The 19,232-nt window shown below is 51.1% G+C and overlaps 3 protein-coding genes across 3 annotated transcripts in view; 2 read left to right on the top strand and 1 right to left on the bottom strand.

Moving 5' to 3' along the window:
• Positions 1–2,901, top strand: part of EPHA10 (EPH receptor A10) — a 30,299-nt gene extending 27,398 nt beyond the window's left edge. The window contains exon 17 of the mRNA XM_039729252.1: positions 380–2,901. Coding sequence (XP_039585186.1) covers positions 380–494 — 115 coding nt within the window. The 3' untranslated portion in view covers positions 495–2,901. The remainder of the gene's footprint in view (positions 1–379) is intronic.
• Positions 2,902–11,930: 9,029 nt separating this feature from the next.
• Positions 11,931–15,803, bottom strand: CDCA8 (cell division cycle associated 8). Its single transcript, XM_039729172.1, has 10 exons — positions 15,610–15,803; positions 15,385–15,513; positions 15,089–15,129; positions 14,524–14,599; positions 14,063–14,193; positions 13,741–13,814; positions 13,334–13,432; positions 13,053–13,179; positions 12,442–12,528; positions 11,931–12,123 (listed from the first exon to the last, which is right to left on the bottom strand). Exons 1-10 carry the CDS (start codon positions 15,689–15,691, stop codon positions 12,070–12,072), a joined length of 900 nt encoding a protein of 299 aa, XP_039585106.1. The 5' UTR covers positions 15,692–15,803; the 3' UTR covers positions 11,931–12,069.
• Positions 15,770–17,666, top strand: CUNH1orf109 (chromosome unknown C1orf109 homolog). Its single transcript, XM_039729077.1, has 4 exons — positions 15,770–15,901; positions 15,934–16,127; positions 16,363–16,484; positions 16,835–17,666. Exons 1-4 carry the CDS (start codon positions 15,770–15,772, stop codon positions 16,900–16,902), a joined length of 516 nt encoding a protein of 171 aa, XP_039585011.1. The 3' UTR covers positions 16,903–17,666.
• The last annotated feature ends 1,566 nt before the right edge of the window (positions 17,667–19,232 follow it).

Here is a 19,232-nt window from a genome sequence, read left to right as displayed (position 1 = left end):
AGTGGATAATTAATGCTGTAATCTGTTCAAAATCAATGTCTCTTGTTGAGCTGTCAGGTCTCCAGATGCAGATGGTGGCTGGGAATTACCCAGGCAGCCGAGGCTCGGGAGTTCCTTGGAACACTGACAGTTTTTATGGCTGAGGGTGTCCCCTCCTGGGCAGTGCCAGGCCAGGGCTGCCCTGTCAGCTGTGCCCTGCTTCCTCTTGCCTTTGCACCGTTGGCAAGGGGTGGCAGTGATGGTTAACCCGTGCCTGTCAGGGAAGAGGGGGAGAAGCTGGGGAGAAGGCTGTGCCCCGGGGGAGCGGCTGCAAGCTGAGTGTGTCTGTCAGACCCCACTGGGGTTGTGTGTCGTGGCTGATGTGGGGCTCACTTTGCAGAGACATCCTCAGCCTGGGCATCACGCTGGCAGAGCACCAGAAGACCATCCTGAGTGGGATCCAGAGCCTGCGGGCCCAGGTGATCCGGATGCACGGCCGAGGCGTGCAGGTGTGACGCCGTGTCTGCAGAGGAGCTCCTGGGCAGGAGAGGCCTGCTGGCCCCAGGCAGCCCCACCTCTGAAACCTGGGGGTCTCAGGTGGGCTGTGGGAGCCTCTGGGTGCTGCCTACACGTGGCAAGAGAGCAGGGGCAGCCCAGGATTGCTGGGGCCATGCGGCGTGCCTGGGTGCACGTGGCTCTCCCCAGCACAGTTCTGTAAGATGAGTCAAAGTGTGTTGATGCCATTTCATGTGGTAGTTGAGTTCACAGGGTGGGATGGACCTTTTTGCACTGTCTTAATCCAGAGCCAACACTTCTGTATCTAGTATCCTGCTGGTGAATCCATGGGGGCTTTTATACAACCTGACAGATCACAGCAACCCCACAAGGAGTTTTTATTGCTTTTATATTTAGAGAGCAGCTCTCACCCAATGCCCAACTCCTGGAAGGTGACTTTCCCCATCTGTGCTGAAGGAAACTCTTTCCCAGTTGCATCCCTTCTGCTCTATGAGCTACTTCACTGAGTTTTGACACCTCAGTTGGTGAACAAAACCAAATATTCTCCAGTAAAGCACAGAGGAAATAGTGCTGGCTGCATCCATGACATTGTTTTGTGAGCATGGTGCTACCTGCCTGGCAAGCTGGCAGCTCCCAGAGCTGCAGCCTGATCCCTGAGAAGACATAAATAGCATCTTAATAATACAACTTTCCTTGAAGTTAGTTAATTAAATGGGTATTTGCAGCTCTGTATGGAGTTTTGTAAGGCTTTATTGTGATCTGTAAATGTCTCAAGTGAATTATTAGTGCTGAAAGGCAAAGATTTACACGGGGGATGAAGGCTGTGGGAGATGCTCAGAGTCTGGCTGGAAATCTGCTCCAGTCAGCCCCTCCTGTTAGCTGCTCTGAGAGGATGAGGATGTGAATGAGGATTGAGTGAAGGGCCCTTGGGGCTGGCAGGGTGACCACTCTGCCCAGGAGGTGCTGCATGTGCTCTGATGGGAGTTTGTTGCTCTCTGAGGAAAACAAGATCTCTCCTTCCTGCCCCCTCTGCAGCTCAAACCATGCTCCCTCCCCAGTCTCTTGGTTAGTGCTTTTAACAGAAGTCATTTCTCTAAGTCTGGCCCATTCCAGTCAGGTTGGTCACTTGCCATCCCGCTGTTTCCCAGCCTGAAGAGCAATAGCAGTGAACCAAGCCCTGCATTTAGTGAAACGCCTGATCCCAAGGATCAAGTGCAATTTGTGTGCTCTCTGTGTTTACATTTTATCTCTAGAGCAAGTATATTACAGGTCTCTAGGCAGGGCGTTGAACCAGCTTGACTCTGGATCTTCTCTCCCCTCCCTGTGCTCGTGCTGTCTGTTGGGATGGAGGAGCCATGCTGGGAAGCTGCTGCTGGAGGAGCTGGCTCCAGGCTGCTTCACCTGCTCTCAGGAGGTCTGGAGACATCGAGGGCTTGGTGATGGGCTGGCAGCGTGCCTCAGTGTGGAGCAGGCAGCACCGTGTTCCCTCGAGTCCCCCAGAACAGACCCTGCCTCCAGAATGAGGAACGTGAGAGGGGCCAGCTCTGGGTGCCACTGTGGCCACTGGAATCTGCTTTTCTGTCCCTCTGGATGCTGCCCAGCTGGAAAGGGATACAGCTCAGCACAGTTATCTGTGGCCATGGCTGTTTCCCTGGGCTGCAGTGGCCAGGGCTGGGAGGGGTCCCACAGGAGCTGAGCTCTGGGGTGGGCTCTGACCCAACAGAAACAGGAGTCACCAGCTTTCCTGGCCTCTCCTACAAGGAAGGAAAGGAAAGCCCCCCATGGAAGCAGCCTTCTAGCCCAGCTTTTTGCAAGAATAAACACTTTTAATTGAGCTCCTCACCAACCCAAGATAACAAAATTCGTAGATTAAGCTATTAAATTGTTGTTATGATATTAAAATTAACTTGCATCCTCTCAGCTTCTCTCCTTGGGGAAGTAGTATAATTAAATTAATCAGCAATGCTGCTTTGCAGCTGCAAGGGAAATGCCTCAGAATGACCCTGATCTCTCCCATCCAGCCCCTGGCAGGTCCTGAGGCTCTTGCCTTCTCCATGGGCTGGGGGAGCCCCAGCCCTGTTGGAGCAGCATCTGCAACGCTCCCCTCCCCAGAAACCAAATGGGAATCAAGTTGGTTCATCTCCAGATGCTTTTATATTCATTAGCCACATCTTAAGTACTGTAAATACACACTTGAGAAGTCAATATATATTTTTATAAGCTTGAGACAAATGTAATATAATATTATAAGGGACTCTGTGTGCATCTCATGTTTGAACTATAGTCAGACATCTCCAGGGAATCTCAGTTGGTTTAAAATATTTATTAATAATGATAATAATAATAGTTATTATAAATGTTAATAAAAATCTATTGACATTTTTTTAAATTTTGTATTTATTGAACCATGGTTGAAGCTGGCAATAAAGAGATATCTAAATACCTGAGTAAAACCAGCCAGTAATCCTGCTCTGGTTTGTCTGTGTGGGTCATTTCAGTGTTCTGGGGGAAAATACCACTTTATCAAAGGTGGTATGTGGTGAGTAAGGGGCAGTTTTAGTAGCATCAGGGTGTGAAGTGATGCCTTGTTTTGTTAAATGACATCTGTGCTAAGGTGGGCTGACATCTGTAGAGGAGCTGGAGGGGTGGTTTCTTGCTACTGACACTTTGTGGGGAGGAAAAAGCTCCTGCTTTGCTTTGCTGGTGCATGTTGTGTGGTCAGAAAGGTGCAGGGCCAGGAGCTGTTCAGGCAGGTGGGAATCCCTCCCTGGGAGCAGAGAGCCTTGGGCAGGCTGGCAGCGTGGAGCTGGCAGTGCAGTGTGACACCAGGAGTGTCAGTGTGACACCAGGAGTGTCAGTCTGACACAGGGGCTGGCTGTGGGTGTGGGGATGCTGCTGAGCAGAGGGAAACTGCTGCAGAGCTCCTGCACTCAAGGCATATAATTAATTGTTTTGTTGTACTGGCTGGCCAAGGGGTGCTGTGGTGAGACAGATGTGGGGAGCTGAGGCACAGCTGGATGACCCTGGGCCAGTGCTGTGTGACACTGGAGCAGGGCTGGGTGACGCTGGAGCAGGGCTGGGTGACACTGGCACAGGGCTGGGTGACATTGGCACAGGGCTGGGTGACACTGGAGCAGGGCTGGGAAAGATTGGCACAGGGCAGTGTGACACTGGCACAGGGCAGTGTGACACTGGAGCACTGCAGGGTGACACTGGCACAGGGCAGTGTGACACTGGAGCACTGCAGGGTGACACTGGCACAGGGCAGGGTGACACTGGCACAGGGCAGGGTGACACTGGCACAGGGCAGGGTGACACTGGCACAGGGCAGGGTGACACTGGAGCAGTGCAGGGTGACACTGGCACAGGGCAGGGTGCCAGCCAGCAGCACCCACCGTGGGTGACCTCAGCTGCCTCTGTACTTGTGGCTTTGTCCCTTCGAGCAGGGCCATGTGCACAGCAGCAAGAGCTGCCTGGGAGGCACAGCAGCCATTGAATTGAATTAATTACACAATTCCAAATAACCTCAGCCTTTTTATCTTCCTGGGGCTGACAAGCACCTTCAGCAGCAGACAAAGAGCAGCTGTTATCGCTGGGCACAGCAGCTCCTCCTGGGCAGCTGCCACCCCTGGAGGAGCACGGACAAAAGCAGAGGAGCTGTGCTCTGCCAGCAGGTCCAGGTGTGTCCCACAGCCACTGTCACAGCATGGTAGGAGCCCATGGAAGCCCATGGAAGCCCATGGAAGCTAGAGCTTCCTTTTTTCTGCCACCTCCAGAGCCCCAATAGCAGGAGCAAAGGAGGAGGAGGAGAGACATGAGGTTGTCCAGAGGTTTCTGGAGTTTCTGTAACAATGGAGAGCACTTACAAGCTGTTCTCCCCAGGCACCTGCTCCCACACCCCTTATTTTAAGGATAATGTCCGACTTTGAGGATGTCAGTAATTACAAAGTCATTTTAATGAGCTGTGGTTTATTGACAGACAAGTCGTGCCAGGAGGAGCATTGCACCAGTGCTCATAGAACTCTCTGGAAAGCAGTCACTTTTGGTGCACAGCCAGGGTCATCCCCCTGCCTGCTCTGTGCTGTGGCAAATCCCTGGCACCTGCAGCACGTGGGGAGCTACCCGTGCTGTGCCCTGCATGGTGGGAGCCCAGCTCACTGCTGGGTGTGCAGCCATGAACATTTCATTAACTCCCTCAGTACTGAAATTCCATAACGGGGCTGAAATAAACAGCAGCATCACCTCCCTGTGGGAGCCCTCAATCATCTGCTCCAGAGGCACCCTAGGGAAGCGTTTGGAAAAGAACTTAGAACTGGGCAATTCAGGTTTTTCTTGCAAATCCCTCCTGTATAATGAAGCCTGTTCCTGGTGGCATGTTCCCAGGGGAATGTTGTGTCTCCATTTGCTGGAAGCTTGATGCAGCCCAGGTGTGATGAAGCAGTGATGGCTCAGGTTTAGCTTTTCTGTGTTTCACATTCTGTGCTGCTTTAGTGTGCGGGTCTGAGCTTCATATTCAGGGATGGTGAGCTCTGCACAGAGCAGGGAGACAAAACAATTCCTGCTCTAGCTGGGGACCAAGGACAAATGATCCAAATCTCAGGCCCAAGAGCACAAACAACCTGGACTAAAGAGAGCAAAATAAGAAGGATGGGACTTCATAAGCTAAAGCTGTAACTAGACAATTAACTGCAATATACCAATAGAGCAGAACTTATAAAAATGAGAGACCTCGTGAGCACTCGTGCATTTTGGGACCATTTTGGTTCATCTTGGGTGCAGCCCTGGCTGGGCTCTTGTGCTGCCCAAGGTGGATCCATTGAGGCCTTTTAATAAATCCCTGCTTTATTCTTTAGCTCTGTCTGGTCTCTGCTCTAGCTCAGCCTCCCCAAGGCAGCAGCAGCAGTGGGGCAGCAGGCAGTGCTGCCAGCCCTGTCTGGCTCATAAAGCCCAGGGGTCACCCCCCATTGTCACCCACCTGCAGGGCTAGGGACTCCTGGGGTCCTGGGCAGGAGGTGGTGGGGCTGTGCCCTCAGGCAGCCCTAGGGGTGGCACTCAGCCCTGGGGGTTTATGCTATTAAATATTTTCATGTGAATTCTATTAATTAATTCTATTACTAGGAGGCAAAAAGATTAAGAGGGCAACGAAGAAGATTTTTGTGAGATTTAGGTGTTCCTGGGTGATGGCAATTCTGTGCTGGATAAATGGCTGTTTGTGACTGTAAATACAGTCTGCCAGGGTAATGGAATGTACATCAGGAGTGCTGTACATCCCTGGGGAAAAACAGGGACCTCAAAAATGATGAGAGTTTCCCTGAGCTGGTTAAAATAATTGTTAGAAGTGTTGTCCCTCCTGAGGAGAGCTGGGAGGATCTGTGGGGCACACACTGTCTCACAGCAATGCACAAATCCCTGCGTTGCCTCAGGGGACAAGGATGTGTTAGGTATCACATCACACTGCATCAAAATGAGAAGTGGCACAATGAATCGAACTGCCCAAAATAAAACTTTCTTCCAGAAATAAGCTTGTCACTGCCAATTTAAACCCTTGCCAAAGAGGTGTGATTTGAGACAAGTTCCTCTTGCCAGTGACTTACAGCAGTGGGTGTGTTTAATCACTATTTCTGATCACAAGAGTCTAAAGGGAGGTGTTTCTATTCCAAGGTCCAGCACGAAACCCAGGTCCTGAATGCAGCTCTGATACAGCACAGCTGGGAGGAGAGAGCACAGAGCACAGTGCACTCATGGCATTGAAGGAAAAAGAGCCTTTCCTCCATTTCCACTTCCCCAACACCACGGTGGTGACACAGGGGGACTCTGGGCAGGACTGCTGCCCACCCAGCCAGAGCACTGGCCCCTGCACCTCACCACCCTGAGGGGTTTTACGGGGTTACTGAGAGACAGAATAATGGAAAACTCTGCAGGGAGGGAGGGGATCCTGCCTGGTTAACAAACTGAGAAAGGCATCAGAGTGCCAGCCTGGGGAAGGGCTTTTGTCTGGAGAAAGTCCTGGTGTGCCATGCATGGGCACTAATCCCAGTGGCTCCCCCATTCCTTCACCAGGGGATGGGGTGGTGACATTCTCCTGGGCTGCTCTGCTGCAAAGACAAAGCCCTGCCATGCCCCCAGTGCAGCTCAGGCAGGTGCCACAGCCCTGCCCAGGGAACCCACACAGGCACCAGCTTGTGGCTGTGGGACCCTTCAAGGCTGAGCCCAGCAGGGGCTCTGTCACCGCCTTGAGGAATGTTTCAAACAGATCATTTATTTTCATTACACTTGTACCAATATCTCTGTCCCGGTGTTCCTGATGCAGGTCGACAGCAGTCCTCAGGAATGCTTTAATTGTGTTTTCCTGGCTTTGCACAGCTCTTATCTAATGCCTTCTGGCTTCATTAGATTAGACACCTCTTGTCCCGAGGATGTTGTCATGTTTTCAAATGGCTTCAATCAGCACCTCCCAGGCTCTGGCTATTTCAGGATACAATAAAGCTAAACCTCATCCAGGCTGGTGAGTAATGGAGGTGCATCTCCCACCCCCATGCAGCCTGGCTTTAAATTTGCCTGGCTGACATCCTGTAGCTGCAGGCAGAACACAATTAAACCTCTTGTCTTTCAGGCACCGTCCACGCTTACACACAGCTCGGGAGGAAGAGCTCAGCAACAGCAACCGGGTTTCTAATGATCTTGTCATCCAGAACAGCAGAGAGAGATAAATGAAAGAGTGAGGAAACAGCCAAGATCAAACCCAGCTCTCCAGATGTCCAGGGCAGGGCAGGTTGCAGGCTGGCTGTGCTCATCTCCTCAGACCCACGCTGGCACAGCTCTTGGTCACAGGGACGTGTCCTCTTAGCGCCAGGGAATGAAAGGCAGAGGGACACAGCCTAAGCCCACCCAGCCCCAGGGCTGGGGGCTTCTCTCCTGAGCATCTGCAGGCTTGACTGCTCACAATCCTCCTTCTGCAGGAGCTTTCTTCCTCGTGGGGTCCCAGGATCCTTCGCCACCTTGTGTCCCCACCACCCAGCTGCAAAGTGCCCACAGGCTCAGGGAGGAAACTGAGGGGGAAAGGGACCAGCCAGACCCCAGGCTGGGGGCAGAGACCCCCAGCTGCCCTCTGGGGGAGGGCTGATGGCTCCAGGACAGTCCCTGCACTGTGTGTCCCTCCTGGAGCCCAGCACACCAGTCCCTAGCACAGCAGTCCCAGGCAAGGGCTCTCCTTCCCCACACACTCTCCCCTGGCAGAATTGCCTCAGCCCTACCTTCTTATCATGAGCCACCACAATATCAGCATCGATCCCTTTCACCCCACAGGCAGTATTTTGACTTCTGGAATTCATCTTACCTAGCAAGGGACTCTAAATATATCCCAGACAATTTCCTCTCCTCATTTTTAATAATCTCTTTCAGCCTTAAATTCATTTTTGAAGATATGTATTGGGATGATGGGCTTTTTATCACAGCTGATGGACAATATTCATCACACCTGTGGCCTACTCCTCACAACACACACACACACACACACATTCCTTACAGCAGTCCTGCATCAATTTGAACAGCACTTAATTCATTACAACCCCATCACTGCCTGTGCGTGCTCCCCTCAGCAATGTCACTGGTGATTTGTCACTTGGGTCCCTGCAGGCAGCTCTGGCAGAGCCACTGTCACTCCTTGAGCCATGGGACAGGATGGAATGGCCCCGTTCAAGCACAGCAGGTGTAAGGGGTGCTTCACTGTCTCCACCCTGGAAACCTCCAGAAGGTGGCAGGTGGGAGAGTAGCAGCAAAAATTCCTTTTCTGCCCAGGATCTCTTGGCTCGCTGGGCACAGCAAGGCTGAGGCAATGAGCTGGGGCTGCTGGCACATCCCCCCAGCCCTGAGCCCTGGTGAGACCAGAGGGGAGCCATGGGGACAGAACCACGGTGCCTCTCTGGGCCCCCAGCTCAGTCAGGGTCCCCAGGACAGCAGCTCCTTTAGAAAAACTTCAGCTAATTCCCATTTTGCTAGAAATTGGGCAGGACCAATGGTGCATCTCTGGGCCCCCATCTCAGTCAGGGTCCCCAGGACAGCAGCTCCTTTAGAAAAACTTCTCCCATTTTGCTAGACACTGCTACCAGGCCCTCACCCAGACCCTGTTTGGGTGCTGGGCATCCAGGTGCAAGGGAATTGGGCACTCAAGCACAAACTAATGCAGTGCTCAGGGCTGAGCTGCAGCTCCTGATCACTGCTCAGCTCTCCAACCTCCCCTCACCTGCCCCAGGGCTGAATGTGCACCAGCCTGGAGGTTCCCATTGCGCCAAGGCACAGAAAGGCACAGAAAGGTCAGGATTCCCTGGCAGTTGTGACAAGGTTTCTGAGTGCTTCCATGTGCTCTTGTCTCTGCACCATGGGCTTTAACGTGCTCCAGATCCCTGCCCTGCTCTGGCACATTTTGATCTGCAGGGGCTGCTTGGCCAGACAGAACTCAGTGCTGGCAGCTCTTGGCAGGGTTTCTTTGTCCAGCAGATTCCCGTGGAGATGCATTCTGTCCCCTTCCTGAGCACTAATGAAGGAACAGAAAGACAAAGCAGGAGTGTCTGAGTGGCCTGAGCTGCTGGCTCGGTGCTGCCCTGGCTGGGTCCCCTCTGCCCCCACTCCACACAGAGGCTTTTCCAACTCCACCTTCACCTGGCATCGATTGCTGCCCTGGAATGGATGTAATCACATTCCTGTGCCTTCATTTGCAGTCAGCAGAGGTTGCAGTCAGCTGCTGAGAGAGAAGGACTCCTCAGATCCCATCAATCAATTCCATCAGGATCCAGCTTCCTGGGCTCACGGGCCACAAGGTCACCTCTGTGGAGATCAGCTTTCCAGCTGAAGCAGAGCCCTGCTCCTGCTCCTGTCCCACCACAGCCCCAGCTCTGCTGCAGGGAGAGGCACTGACCCTTCCCTCTGCGTCAGGGCTCTCCAACTATTTCAAGGATAAGTGGGAAGAAAAATCACAACCTTTTTATTTTGGGAAAGAGTGAAATACACAGGAACATCTGACAGCATCAGAGGCAGAGCTTTCCCCCAGAGCACTGTTCAGTTTGGCACTGGAATCAGGTGCCAGTTCTGCTCAGGACTCAGCAGCAGCAGCTGAGACCTTATTGACATCTCCAGCTACTACCCCCACAGCAAAGGAATTAAATTCAAATTGTGTCTGAAGCCTGTGGGCTGCCCTGCTCAGCACAGCTCTGAACTCTGCACCATCAGCAGGGTTTGTACTTTATAGGGACAATTGACCCAGAATTATTGATCTTTCCCTGGAAAGCTGCTCTGGGCTGGTGTGACCCTGACCTGGCACAGAGCAGAGCACAGGAGCCCTGACAGGAACTACAGCTTCAGAATCTTCCTCTGGAGATTTAAGGGGGGGTGTCGGCGTTTTGGTGTCTGTGTGCAATGCTAAAATTAGCAATTCTGTCTAATCCTGCTTTTTGGTGTAATAATGCTTCTGGCTGAGGGGAGTGTAAAGGTCAGTGGCTTGTGGGCAGTAATTTTAGGAGATGGACAATTTATTCCCTGCTCTCACCAGAGACAAGGCTGAAATCACTCTGAAGCTGCACCCTGTAGGTTTTGCTTCTTCCCACTGGATTTTAAGGACATTTCTGCTTTCTCCAGCTCTGGTGACAGCCAAGCAGTGTCCCCTCCCCAGCTCCACAGCCAGCCCCAGCCACAAGAGTTTCCCTATTATCTCACTGCAAACAAAATTCACAGCCAACATGGATTAGAAGTGCAGCTCAGCTGAGACAGAAATCCAGCCTTTAGCAAGCTCCCATCTGTGAATAAATTGGATACAGTGCTTTTGGTCTCCTGAGAGGCTCAAACCTTTAGCTGTGAGGCTGTGAAAGCCAGGAGCCATCCTGCCACCCAGACTCAAGGAATCCTTGACATACACCTGGGAGGTGTGGAGGCACCTTCCAGAGATGCATTTCATCTCCCCTCTGAAGGTACAGCTCCCCAGTCACTGATTTAGAAAAGGGAGAAGTCTCATGAATTCAGTGATGCTAAGGAATATTTTCCTCCTTATGCTTTCAAGCTAACCCAGGAAACAGATTTTTGGTGGAATTATACAGGTCAGGGGAGAGAGCTGCATGTGCTGTCCTGCACTTTCAAATCAAGAACTCCTGCATGAAAAATTTGCCTGGAGATGGCTCTAATTTGTTCTAAACCATCATCCCTTCTGCCAGCAAGCAGGGAATTGTTATCTATTTGTGTCTTACACTGCCATTGAATCAATGGCCACCTGGAAGATGTTGAGGATGACAAACCTGGCAGTGCATCTCTGCTGGGAGCTGCTGGGCAGCAGCTCAGAGCCAGCACAGCCCAGCACAGGAGCTTCACTGCCTCATTATTTCTCCAGATCAATAGCTTCACATCTCCATTAATAATTTGGGCAGAAATGTGGAGCTCTCACAGCACAGCTCAGCACACACCGAGCCCCCCAGGCCACAGGAAGCCCTGCCTGAAGCAGGGCTGAGCTCTGGCACAGCAGCAATGCTTTTTCCCTGCCAGGCTGCAGCTACCCAGCCCTGGGGAAACAGCCACATGCTTGTTCCCTGTGCTGCTGGCAGCTCTCCCTCTGCAGCCTGCTCTTTACTAAAGGAAATCTCTTTTGGAAGAGCTTTGGTTCAGAGCAGGGGCTCTGATCTTAAAGATTACAGCTAGAGCTTTTAAATCAGCGTTGATTTAAAAGAATTCTCTAGGTAGGCTAAAATTTCTAGTTAATTTTGTTTTCCTGGTAACGGCGTAGTTAAAGCAGAATCTCAACTTACACATCCATAAGCACATCAATTTTTTATTAACAGCTCAACTAATTGATGCCTTTAATTAATTAATATGTGCACAGCAGAGCAAGGCAGGTGTATGTGTAGCTGAGTGGGATATGTTATTGCCACCTGCAGTTAGGACTTAGAATCTGCTAAAACCTCTCAAAGAGTTTTCCAAATCCATGGTATATACATGAGGCCTTCCATACAATAAAATGTTTGCTCTCCAAAGGAAATTCATGAACAAAGGCTGTTCTAGAAGCTTTCTCCCATGCTACACCCTGCACCAAAGAGCTCTGATTACAGTTTGTCTCCCTTTTAGCCATGCTGCAGGCCTGGTTTTGCCAAAAGCAGAACTTTTCAAATACAGAAAAGGTTTCAAAGTCTCAACATCCTTGTTTATAGCCCTATAAAGAGGCTTAAATCAAGGACATCTTTGGAAAGGACATTGCAACAGCTTAAAGAAACAGGCTTTTTTCCAGAAAAAGAAAATTCTAGACAAAGTTAGAGAGAGAAGCAGAATTCTTTACTCTGAACATGGCTCTTAACATGCCAGTCATCAGGCTTTCTGCCCACCTGCTAATCTGCAAGCCCAAGAGAACAGACTCATGGTTTCAACCTTAAAGGAAATAAAAATAAGCAATGTTTTTTCTCTCCAACTTAATTTTATTTCTCTCCAAAGTTCAATTTATTTTGATCCCATTACATATCATAGGTAGAATAACTAGTTTTTCATTCTGTAGATCAATAAAAGGAATATACAAATTAAAACAAGAACTACAGAGGGATGTCTTGCTCACTGACTTCCCTGTGGCATTTTTGCCTCGTTGCAAGCCTGTGTGAGACAAACCTGAAAGGAAAGAGAAATCCATCAGTACTCAGAGACACTGGTACAGCCCACAGCCACCTGCAGCTCCCACCTAAAGCACAACTTGTTTTTCAGAGCAGTGACAACAGCTCTTTTCCCCACTGTGTATTGAGGCAGATGTGATGCGACGCTCCTGCTTCTCCCTTCCCTGCTCTGTGCTGCTTCTTCATCTCTGATATCACCCAAAATTCAAGCCAAGGGGCAATAAGGAGTTTCTATTGCAGCTCAACAATCCCCTGACTGGTGACAGAGGGACAGCACTGCCTTATAGCTATGGCTGACAAAAACACCCAGACTTACTGACAGCTTCTGCATGAGCCCTTGGGCCTTGGGGTTCAGCTGAAGAAAATTCTTCTTGGTCAGATCCTTTTCTGTCAAACGTATGCTCTGTGGAAACAAACCCAAATCTCAGGTTTTCTGTCTGGCCAGCGGCAGACAGTAAAAAAGTTAAATAAAATAAAAGAGATTAAGATTGAAGTATAGACAGGCAGAGAACTACATTCAGCTGCAACAGCTGCTCATCTCACACCTTTCCTGCAGTGCATTAATGCATTACTGGCTGTGGTGGTTTTAAATAGCTTGGTTTGTGGTGAGGGGGGATAAAGCCAGTGAATCAATGATTTTCTTTGTGGGTGCACTGGCATTCAGCCAGCATCAAACCCACTACATTGACACTATTGCTGATTTAAGTGCTTTAAAGTGAATGCACAGTGAAACATCCTCTTGTTCTGTTCCAACCAGCTTGAGCAGGCCTCACTTCTGGCTAAGTCTCAAGGTTTGTTTTCAGCTCAATCAACCCCTCAGGCAAACTACAGTGGCACAGCTAAAGAGACAAGAGCGGGTGAAACAAAGCAGGTGAGGCACCAAGCGGTGCCCGTGCACCCCTGAGCAGGGGAAGGGTCAGGATTTACCTCTCCCCCGCCGAGGGGCACGGTGAGGATGACGTCCTCGGGCTCGGCCAGGGGGCTGCCCTTGGCAGAGAAGGTGTAAACACGCTCGTTGAGGGCGGGCGTGCGCAGCCCCGGCGTCTTGAACACCCTGCAAGAGCAGCCATCAGTGAGTGACACCTGCTCCTCCACTCCAAGTCTTTCATTTCGGGTCCAAACAACCTCTACAGGCTGTGTTGTAAAGGTGTAAAGCAGACTGGATCAGAGATGGAAGGGAAATGTATTTATTTTCTCTGTTAACAAACCTGGGATCAAATCTGGGTGTAACCATGGAGGTGCTTCCCCGAAGACACATGTCAACCATTCTGCCAGTAGCTGGAGTGATGAAGCTGTTTTTGCTTGATCTGTTAAAGGGAAATAAACATCTGCACATAACATCACCTTTAACAAGTGTACAGGCACTTGTCAAAGGCTTGAAGAAGGTGACCACTGCTAAACCCAGGGTTACAACTAACCAGTGACCCCAAAACTGGGGACAGCTTGTTGTCACAGGACAGGCAGCTGTCCATCTTTCATTCATCAATTTTCCCCTGTCGTGTGGCACAACTCCCGCCCTCCACCATTGAAACAAAGCCCATCCCACCAAAGAGATAACTCATATTTGCACTCTGACTCTCCATTTCTAGAGAGGAGACAGAGACATCCCCCTTACCTCTTGCCCTTGCCCTTCACTGTCGCTGAGGGGGGTCTTCTGGCCATGGGTGGCTTTTTGGTGGATGCCTTCACCTGAAGCACACATCACTCACAGATCAGTTACTGCCCTCTGGGACAGCTGAGCCCACACTAACAGAGGCTCCCACACAAAATGCTCAGTCCCTTTCCATGGCACAAGAGCCCAGAACAAACAGCACTGAAGCCTTTGGGACCCTCCCCTGTGGCTAGACTGTGTGTAGTCTCCTTAGAGCATCCTGGACAGCCCATCAGCTCAGTCAGGAATTCCCATCCTAATGTCACCCCAGAGAACAGCTGCTCACCTTGGCAGTCCTTGCATCCCCACTCTCAGCCTCTGAAGGGCACTGGCTGGCAAGTCGAGATCTCTTCTGCAGTGGAAGCAATGGAGGCTCTGCCTCCTCATCAGCTTCAACACTCCTTTTGATCTTACTCACTAGAAAGAGAAAGTGTTACCTAAGTAAATAATAACTTTAAATTATTATGTAGTAGGGAAAAAAGACAGCTATAAGCAATTTTGGCAGCAATTTGCTTCAGAAATCCAAATTCCAATGCAATCCTAATGGCTGCCAGAGTACTACTTTGGATTATTTTGAATGTTTTAATGAAATTAGTTAGATGTACTGCAGGTACTAGGGATAAAAGTAGAATTATTTTCCTGGTTTAAACATACTGAGGGATGTGAGCAAGAACTGAATTATTATTCACCTAAAGTAACCACAACATGCTTCCACCTCACCAATGATGCCACAATGCTTAAACTCACCTTTCTCAGCAACATCCAGCAGGGGATCGATGACTTCTGCGCTTAGCCTGCGGATCTTTGTTATCTCCATGTCTGCCTAAAATTAAAAACACTTGTGGCACCAGTGGGATTGTTGACAGCCCAGTGTTTATGTAAAAGTTGTAGGGCAAACCCCCAATAGTTTTACAGCCAGGTGAGCTCCACATTTGCTGTTGTGCTCACACTGGGCCTTTCAAGCATCTCTGCCTCCCTCAGCACTCAGTGCCTGGTTGGCAGCTGCAGGTGTAGCTCTCCTACACCCTGCTGCTCCACCAGCTTGGAAGTGCTCTCCTTCACTGCCAAATGCATGTGCTCTCAGGGATTTCGGAGTGCTGGCTAGCAGATAAGGAAAGATCAACAGGGAGGAGCAGCACCAGGTAAATCCCACCTCTGATACAACATGCCTCTCTTATTGTTGAATTTTAAAGAAATATTTGTGAAAATATTGATGTAACTGTTTCTCTTGTAATGCTCCAGCACTGAATTCCAGTGTGAGGAGCAGAGTGTGATGGCTGCAGAGAGCTTTATGTTTGTGCTGGAAACCTACCTTAGCCACATCCTCCGGCGCGTTTTCACTTCTTGCTAGAGCTAGAAAGAAAACAGATCAGATATATCAGAAATATGAGGGACACTCACACAGGACAGCAGGGCTGTCACCACGGGGGTGCAAAACCCAGCACAAACCAGCCCTAGAGAACAGAAGGAGCCCGTGGGATCGTTCCCTGGGGATTGCGGGGAGGGTAGATCCCAGCTCCTAAGGGCTTTATTATTAGTAGTAGTATTGTTATTATTATCCAAGGGGGAAGGGTCCCTGAGCCCAGCGCCCCCGGCCCCGCTCCGCACCGAAGAACTCCAGCCAGTTCATCTCGCGGATCTCGGGCGGCAGCCGCAGGATGGCCATGTCGTACATGTGCTCCACTTCTTGCACCATGCGCTCCCCGTCCGCCTCGATCCGCTTCAGCCGCCGCTGCACTGCGGGGAGACGCGCCGTCAGCCCTGCCCGCGCCCCGGGCCTCTCCTTTCCCTTCCCCTCCCCGTTCCGCGACCCCCTCCTTCCCCGTGCCCCACCTTCCCTGTCGAAGTCCTGCAGGAACGCCTCCATTTTGCGGCGGCGGGCGCTGCCGCTGCCCTTTTTCCTGCCGGGGGCCATGGCGGGCTCGGCGCAGCTCCCGCCCGGGCGCGCTCCGAGCGCTCGCTCCTTCAAACGCAACCGCCGCCGCAGCGCCCAATGGCGGCGCGGCGCCGGGCGATGACGGTCACGATGACGGTGATGATGATGATGACGGTGACGGTGATGGCGATGATGGCGGCGCCCGTGGCCGCGCTCCGGGCCTGGGCGGAGGCGGCGGCGCGGGCGGAGGCNNGGGGGGCCGAGGGCCCGGCTGACGCCGCTGTGCCGGCAGGGAGGAGCTGCGGGCCGTGCGGGACGCCGTGGGGGCCGCGGGCAGCGCTGTGCTGCGGCTCCTGGAGGAGCCGGGCCCGGCCGAGCTGGGGCTGGCCCTGCTTCTGCGGCGTGGGCCGCGCTGCCCCTCGCTGGCCGACGTGCTGGAGGGGCTGCAGGACGTGGAACGCTACTACCGGCACCTGTATCCTGCTGGGGGTGTCAGGGAAGCGGTCTCTGGGCAGGGCTGGGGGTGTCAGGGCAGGGCTGGGGGTGTCAGGACAGGGCTGGGGGTGTCAGGGAAGCGGTCTCCAGGTAGGGCTGGGGGTCTCTGGGCAGGGCTGGGGGTGTCAGGACAGCACAGGGGGTGTCAGGGCAGCGGTCTCCGGGCAGGGCTGGCAGGGCTGTTTTGTCCTTATTGTCCTTAACCAGGCACGCAGGTACTTGGAGAGCAAGCTGCTCCTGCAGCGCCTCAGCCTGGACAGCCTGGCAGACGTGGAGGCCCTGCCGCAGTCCTGGGAGAGGATTTTGGAGCGTTTCAAGGAAGATGATGTTGTTCAAGGTAGTTCTGTGTGTGAAGAGCCCCGGGGTGTTTCCCAGGGCTCCTGCTGATATCCCCTGGCCGTGCTGGCTCTGCTGGTCTCAGCAGCAGTGGGTGACCCTGCTCTGAGATCTTTGTGACCTGCTCTGAGATCTTGGTCAGCTTCAGGTGAAAGTACTCACCCTCACACCTGGGCACAGCTGGAAGCAGCTTCCTCCCTCACAGTGTGGCAAGGGCTCAGTGACCTATTTCACTCCTCAGTCAGTTTTACCCACACTTTTTAAAATTGCCTTTAGAAGCAAGTTTTTGGATTTCAGAATACAGGTAAAGCACATTCAGCTGACAGGGTTGTTGTTTTCTCTGTGTCTCAGATACTCTCCTGAAGGTCTCACTGTTTGTGGAGAACCATCACGAGGTGAGCTGCTCGCCTGGCTCCTGACAGGGCAGCAGGGACTGGCACTGACCAGCCTCTGGCACGTTCTGTGGTGCTGCAGAGGGGATGAGGAATCGAGGGAGATCTCCTGGTGCTTTTTGGAAGCTGAATGAGTTGGCCTCAGCATGAAATGCTTGAACTGTACCATTTTGAAGTGGGAATGGCCTTGGTCTGTGAAGAAGAAGCTGAGCCCAAAAAGCTGTGAGGATAGAAGAGAGTCACCTCCAGCTGTGGCACTTGTCCTTTCCCTCTTCTGCCTGGGCTGTTTTTGTCATGGTAAAAATGTTGATTCTTGTTTACATGAGGTGCTGCAGATGTGTGAGAATAATGAAGTCCTTCAGGCTGGTGCTGTGAAAGATATTTGGGCTCTCTCCTTACAAATAAAGAAAACATGTCAGATCAGGGTTTAGAAACAGTGCTCGCCTCATGTCTGTGAGCAGTGTGTTTGCAGTCATCCCAGCTGGGCATGGAGGAGGAAGGAAGCAAATCTGGCTTGAAAATGTCATTATGGAGGTGCACAGATGCCCAAGTTCTGACTCAAACACGGGCACATTTCAAGGGTGAGCAGTACACTGCTCTGTTTCCACTGAAATCAGATTTAAAATTTCACTCTCTGGTAGCCACTGCTGACAGCTCAGGGACACCTTTTGTTGGCCTTGGCACTGATCCTCTGAACATTCCCAGGAAGCAGGGGGGTGTTTGTCTCCCAGCTCTGTGTTTGCTAAGGAGCTGCAGCTTCTCAGAGAAAGCCAATAAAGAATTGCATGGGACATGCTGTGGGTGTGGTGTTTGTGCTCACATTTCTGTGTCTCCCCAACCCAGGGTGTCCCCGTGGCCTCCCGAGGGCACTGCATGTCCCAGGAACACTGGGGGGAGCAGATTGGGGGGTGTCAAGGGTGGGAGAGGGCTGGATCAGGGCTAGGGCTGCCAGTGCTCCCATCAGGGATAGGGGATTCCTGTATTTGTGAGGTGCCCCGTGGCAGGAAGGAAATGATGCATCTGACTCCATGTTCTTAGAAGGCTAATTTATTATTTTATGATCTATATTATATTAAAGAATGCTATGCTAAAACTATACTAAAAAATACAGGATACAGACAGAAGGCTAAAAAATATTAAAGAAAACTTGTGACTCTTTCCAGAGCCTCGACACAGCTTGGCACTGACTGGCCAATAAGTCAAAAACAATTCACATGAAACCAGTGAAACGATCACCTGTTGGATAAACAATCTCCAAACACATTCCACATGAGCACAACACAGGAGAAGCAAATGAGATAAGAATTGTTTTCCTTTTTCTCTGAGGCGTCTCAGCTTCCCAGGAGAAAAATCCTGGGCAAGGGGATTTTTCCAGAAAATATGACGGTGACAGGAGATCACGAGTTCTAGCTGCAATTTTTCACACACAGTTGTAATTGCAAAGAAAACCAGCTGCAAAGAAAAGCTGCTCCTGCCCAGGGGGGAGGTGGGGTGGGTTCTGCTCCTGGTGGGGCTCTCGTGGCTGTGCAGCCTTGTGCTCCCTACAGAGGGTTTGGAGCAGGGCTGATGGCTCAGGGTGACTCAAGGGTGTCATCCTTGCTCAGGCCTTGGTGTATCATCCTCACAAACCACTAGGTCATAGTGAGCTTGGATGCAGAATTGTCTTCGCATGTGTGCATGCTGTACAACCCTTCAACATTCCTGTCAGCCTCTCTTCAGGATAGCTGCCCAGTGAAGAAATGGATTTAAATCCTGGGAGATGTTCAGCACAGTTCAGTGGTGGCCCTTCTGCTTCTCCCAGATGTTTGGCCCCTGATGTCTGTTTGTGCTAACAACAGCCCTGCTAAAAGTGCTGAGGGAGCTTTCTGCATTGAAGGTGGCCATGCCCTGACTCTGACTGACTGAAATGGGGTCCTCAAATTAAGAGGCAGACACAGTTAGGGATAAAGGGTTTTTGTCTTGGTGTTTAATAAGGATCCTTATGGTGCAACACTTCATCAAGGTGGAGTATGCTGAAATGTACACCCAAGAGATTGTGTATACAGTTTTACAGATTTTGCAAATTAGTATATCAAATAAAGATGCTTTGATGAGAGGCTTGAATTAACAGTGTGACATTTTCTCATCTCAAAGTATTCCCTCTTGGATGGGCTTAATCTTAGTTTATAGGATGTATTTTAGATGGGACCTTGGTTTTTCAAGATAGCATAGGGCTTTCCAGTTTTCACTTACAAGGCCTTTAGGATGTTTGGTTTTCTGGCTTAGCAGAATACCAGGACTATGTTAAGTTATCAGACTTAAGGAATTAAAAGTATGTATTTTAAGAGCACTGAGAATACATAAAAGATATAGAAAAT

The sequence above is a fragment of the Passer montanus genome, unplaced genomic scaffold, assembly GCF_014805655.1.
Source record: "Passer montanus isolate IOZ18808 unplaced genomic scaffold, ASM1480565v1 scaffold68, whole genome shotgun sequence".
NCBI lineage: Eukaryota > Metazoa > Chordata > Aves > Passeriformes > Passeridae > Passer > Passer montanus.
The sequence above is the reverse complement of the archived record's forward strand: the minus strand, read 5'-3'. Positions and strand labels throughout refer to the sequence as shown.

What these genes read in the sequence shown, in the direction of transcription:
- CUNH1orf109 (XM_039729077.1), top strand. Translation starts at nt 15,770, where the DNA reads ATGGCGGCGCGGCGCCGGGCGATGACGGTCACGATGACGGTGATGATG. An exon ending in GAACGCTACTACCGGCACCT is followed by an intron (nt 16,128 to 16,362) that starts GTATCCTGCTGG and finishes CCAGGCACGCAG; the next exon opens with GTACTTGGAGAGCAAGCTGC. An exon ending in GGAAGATGATGTTGTTCAAG is followed by an intron (nt 16,485 to 16,834) that starts GTAGTTCTGTGT and finishes TCTGTGTCTCAG; the next exon opens with ATACTCTCCTGAAGGTCTCA.
- CDCA8 (XM_039729172.1), bottom strand. Translation starts at nt 15,691, where the DNA reads ATGGCCCCCGGCAGGAAAAAGGGCAGCGGCAGCGCCCGCCGCCGCAAA. An exon ending in GAACTGGCTGGAGTTCTTCG is followed by an intron (nt 15,130 to 15,384) that starts GTGCGGAGCGGG and finishes TTTTCTTTCTAG; the next exon opens with CTCTAGCAAGAAGTGAAAAC. An exon ending in TGCCCCTCGGCGGGGGAGAG is followed by an intron (nt 12,529 to 13,052) that starts GTAAATCCTGAC and finishes TTGTTTCCACAG; the next exon opens with AGCATACGTTTGACAGAAAA.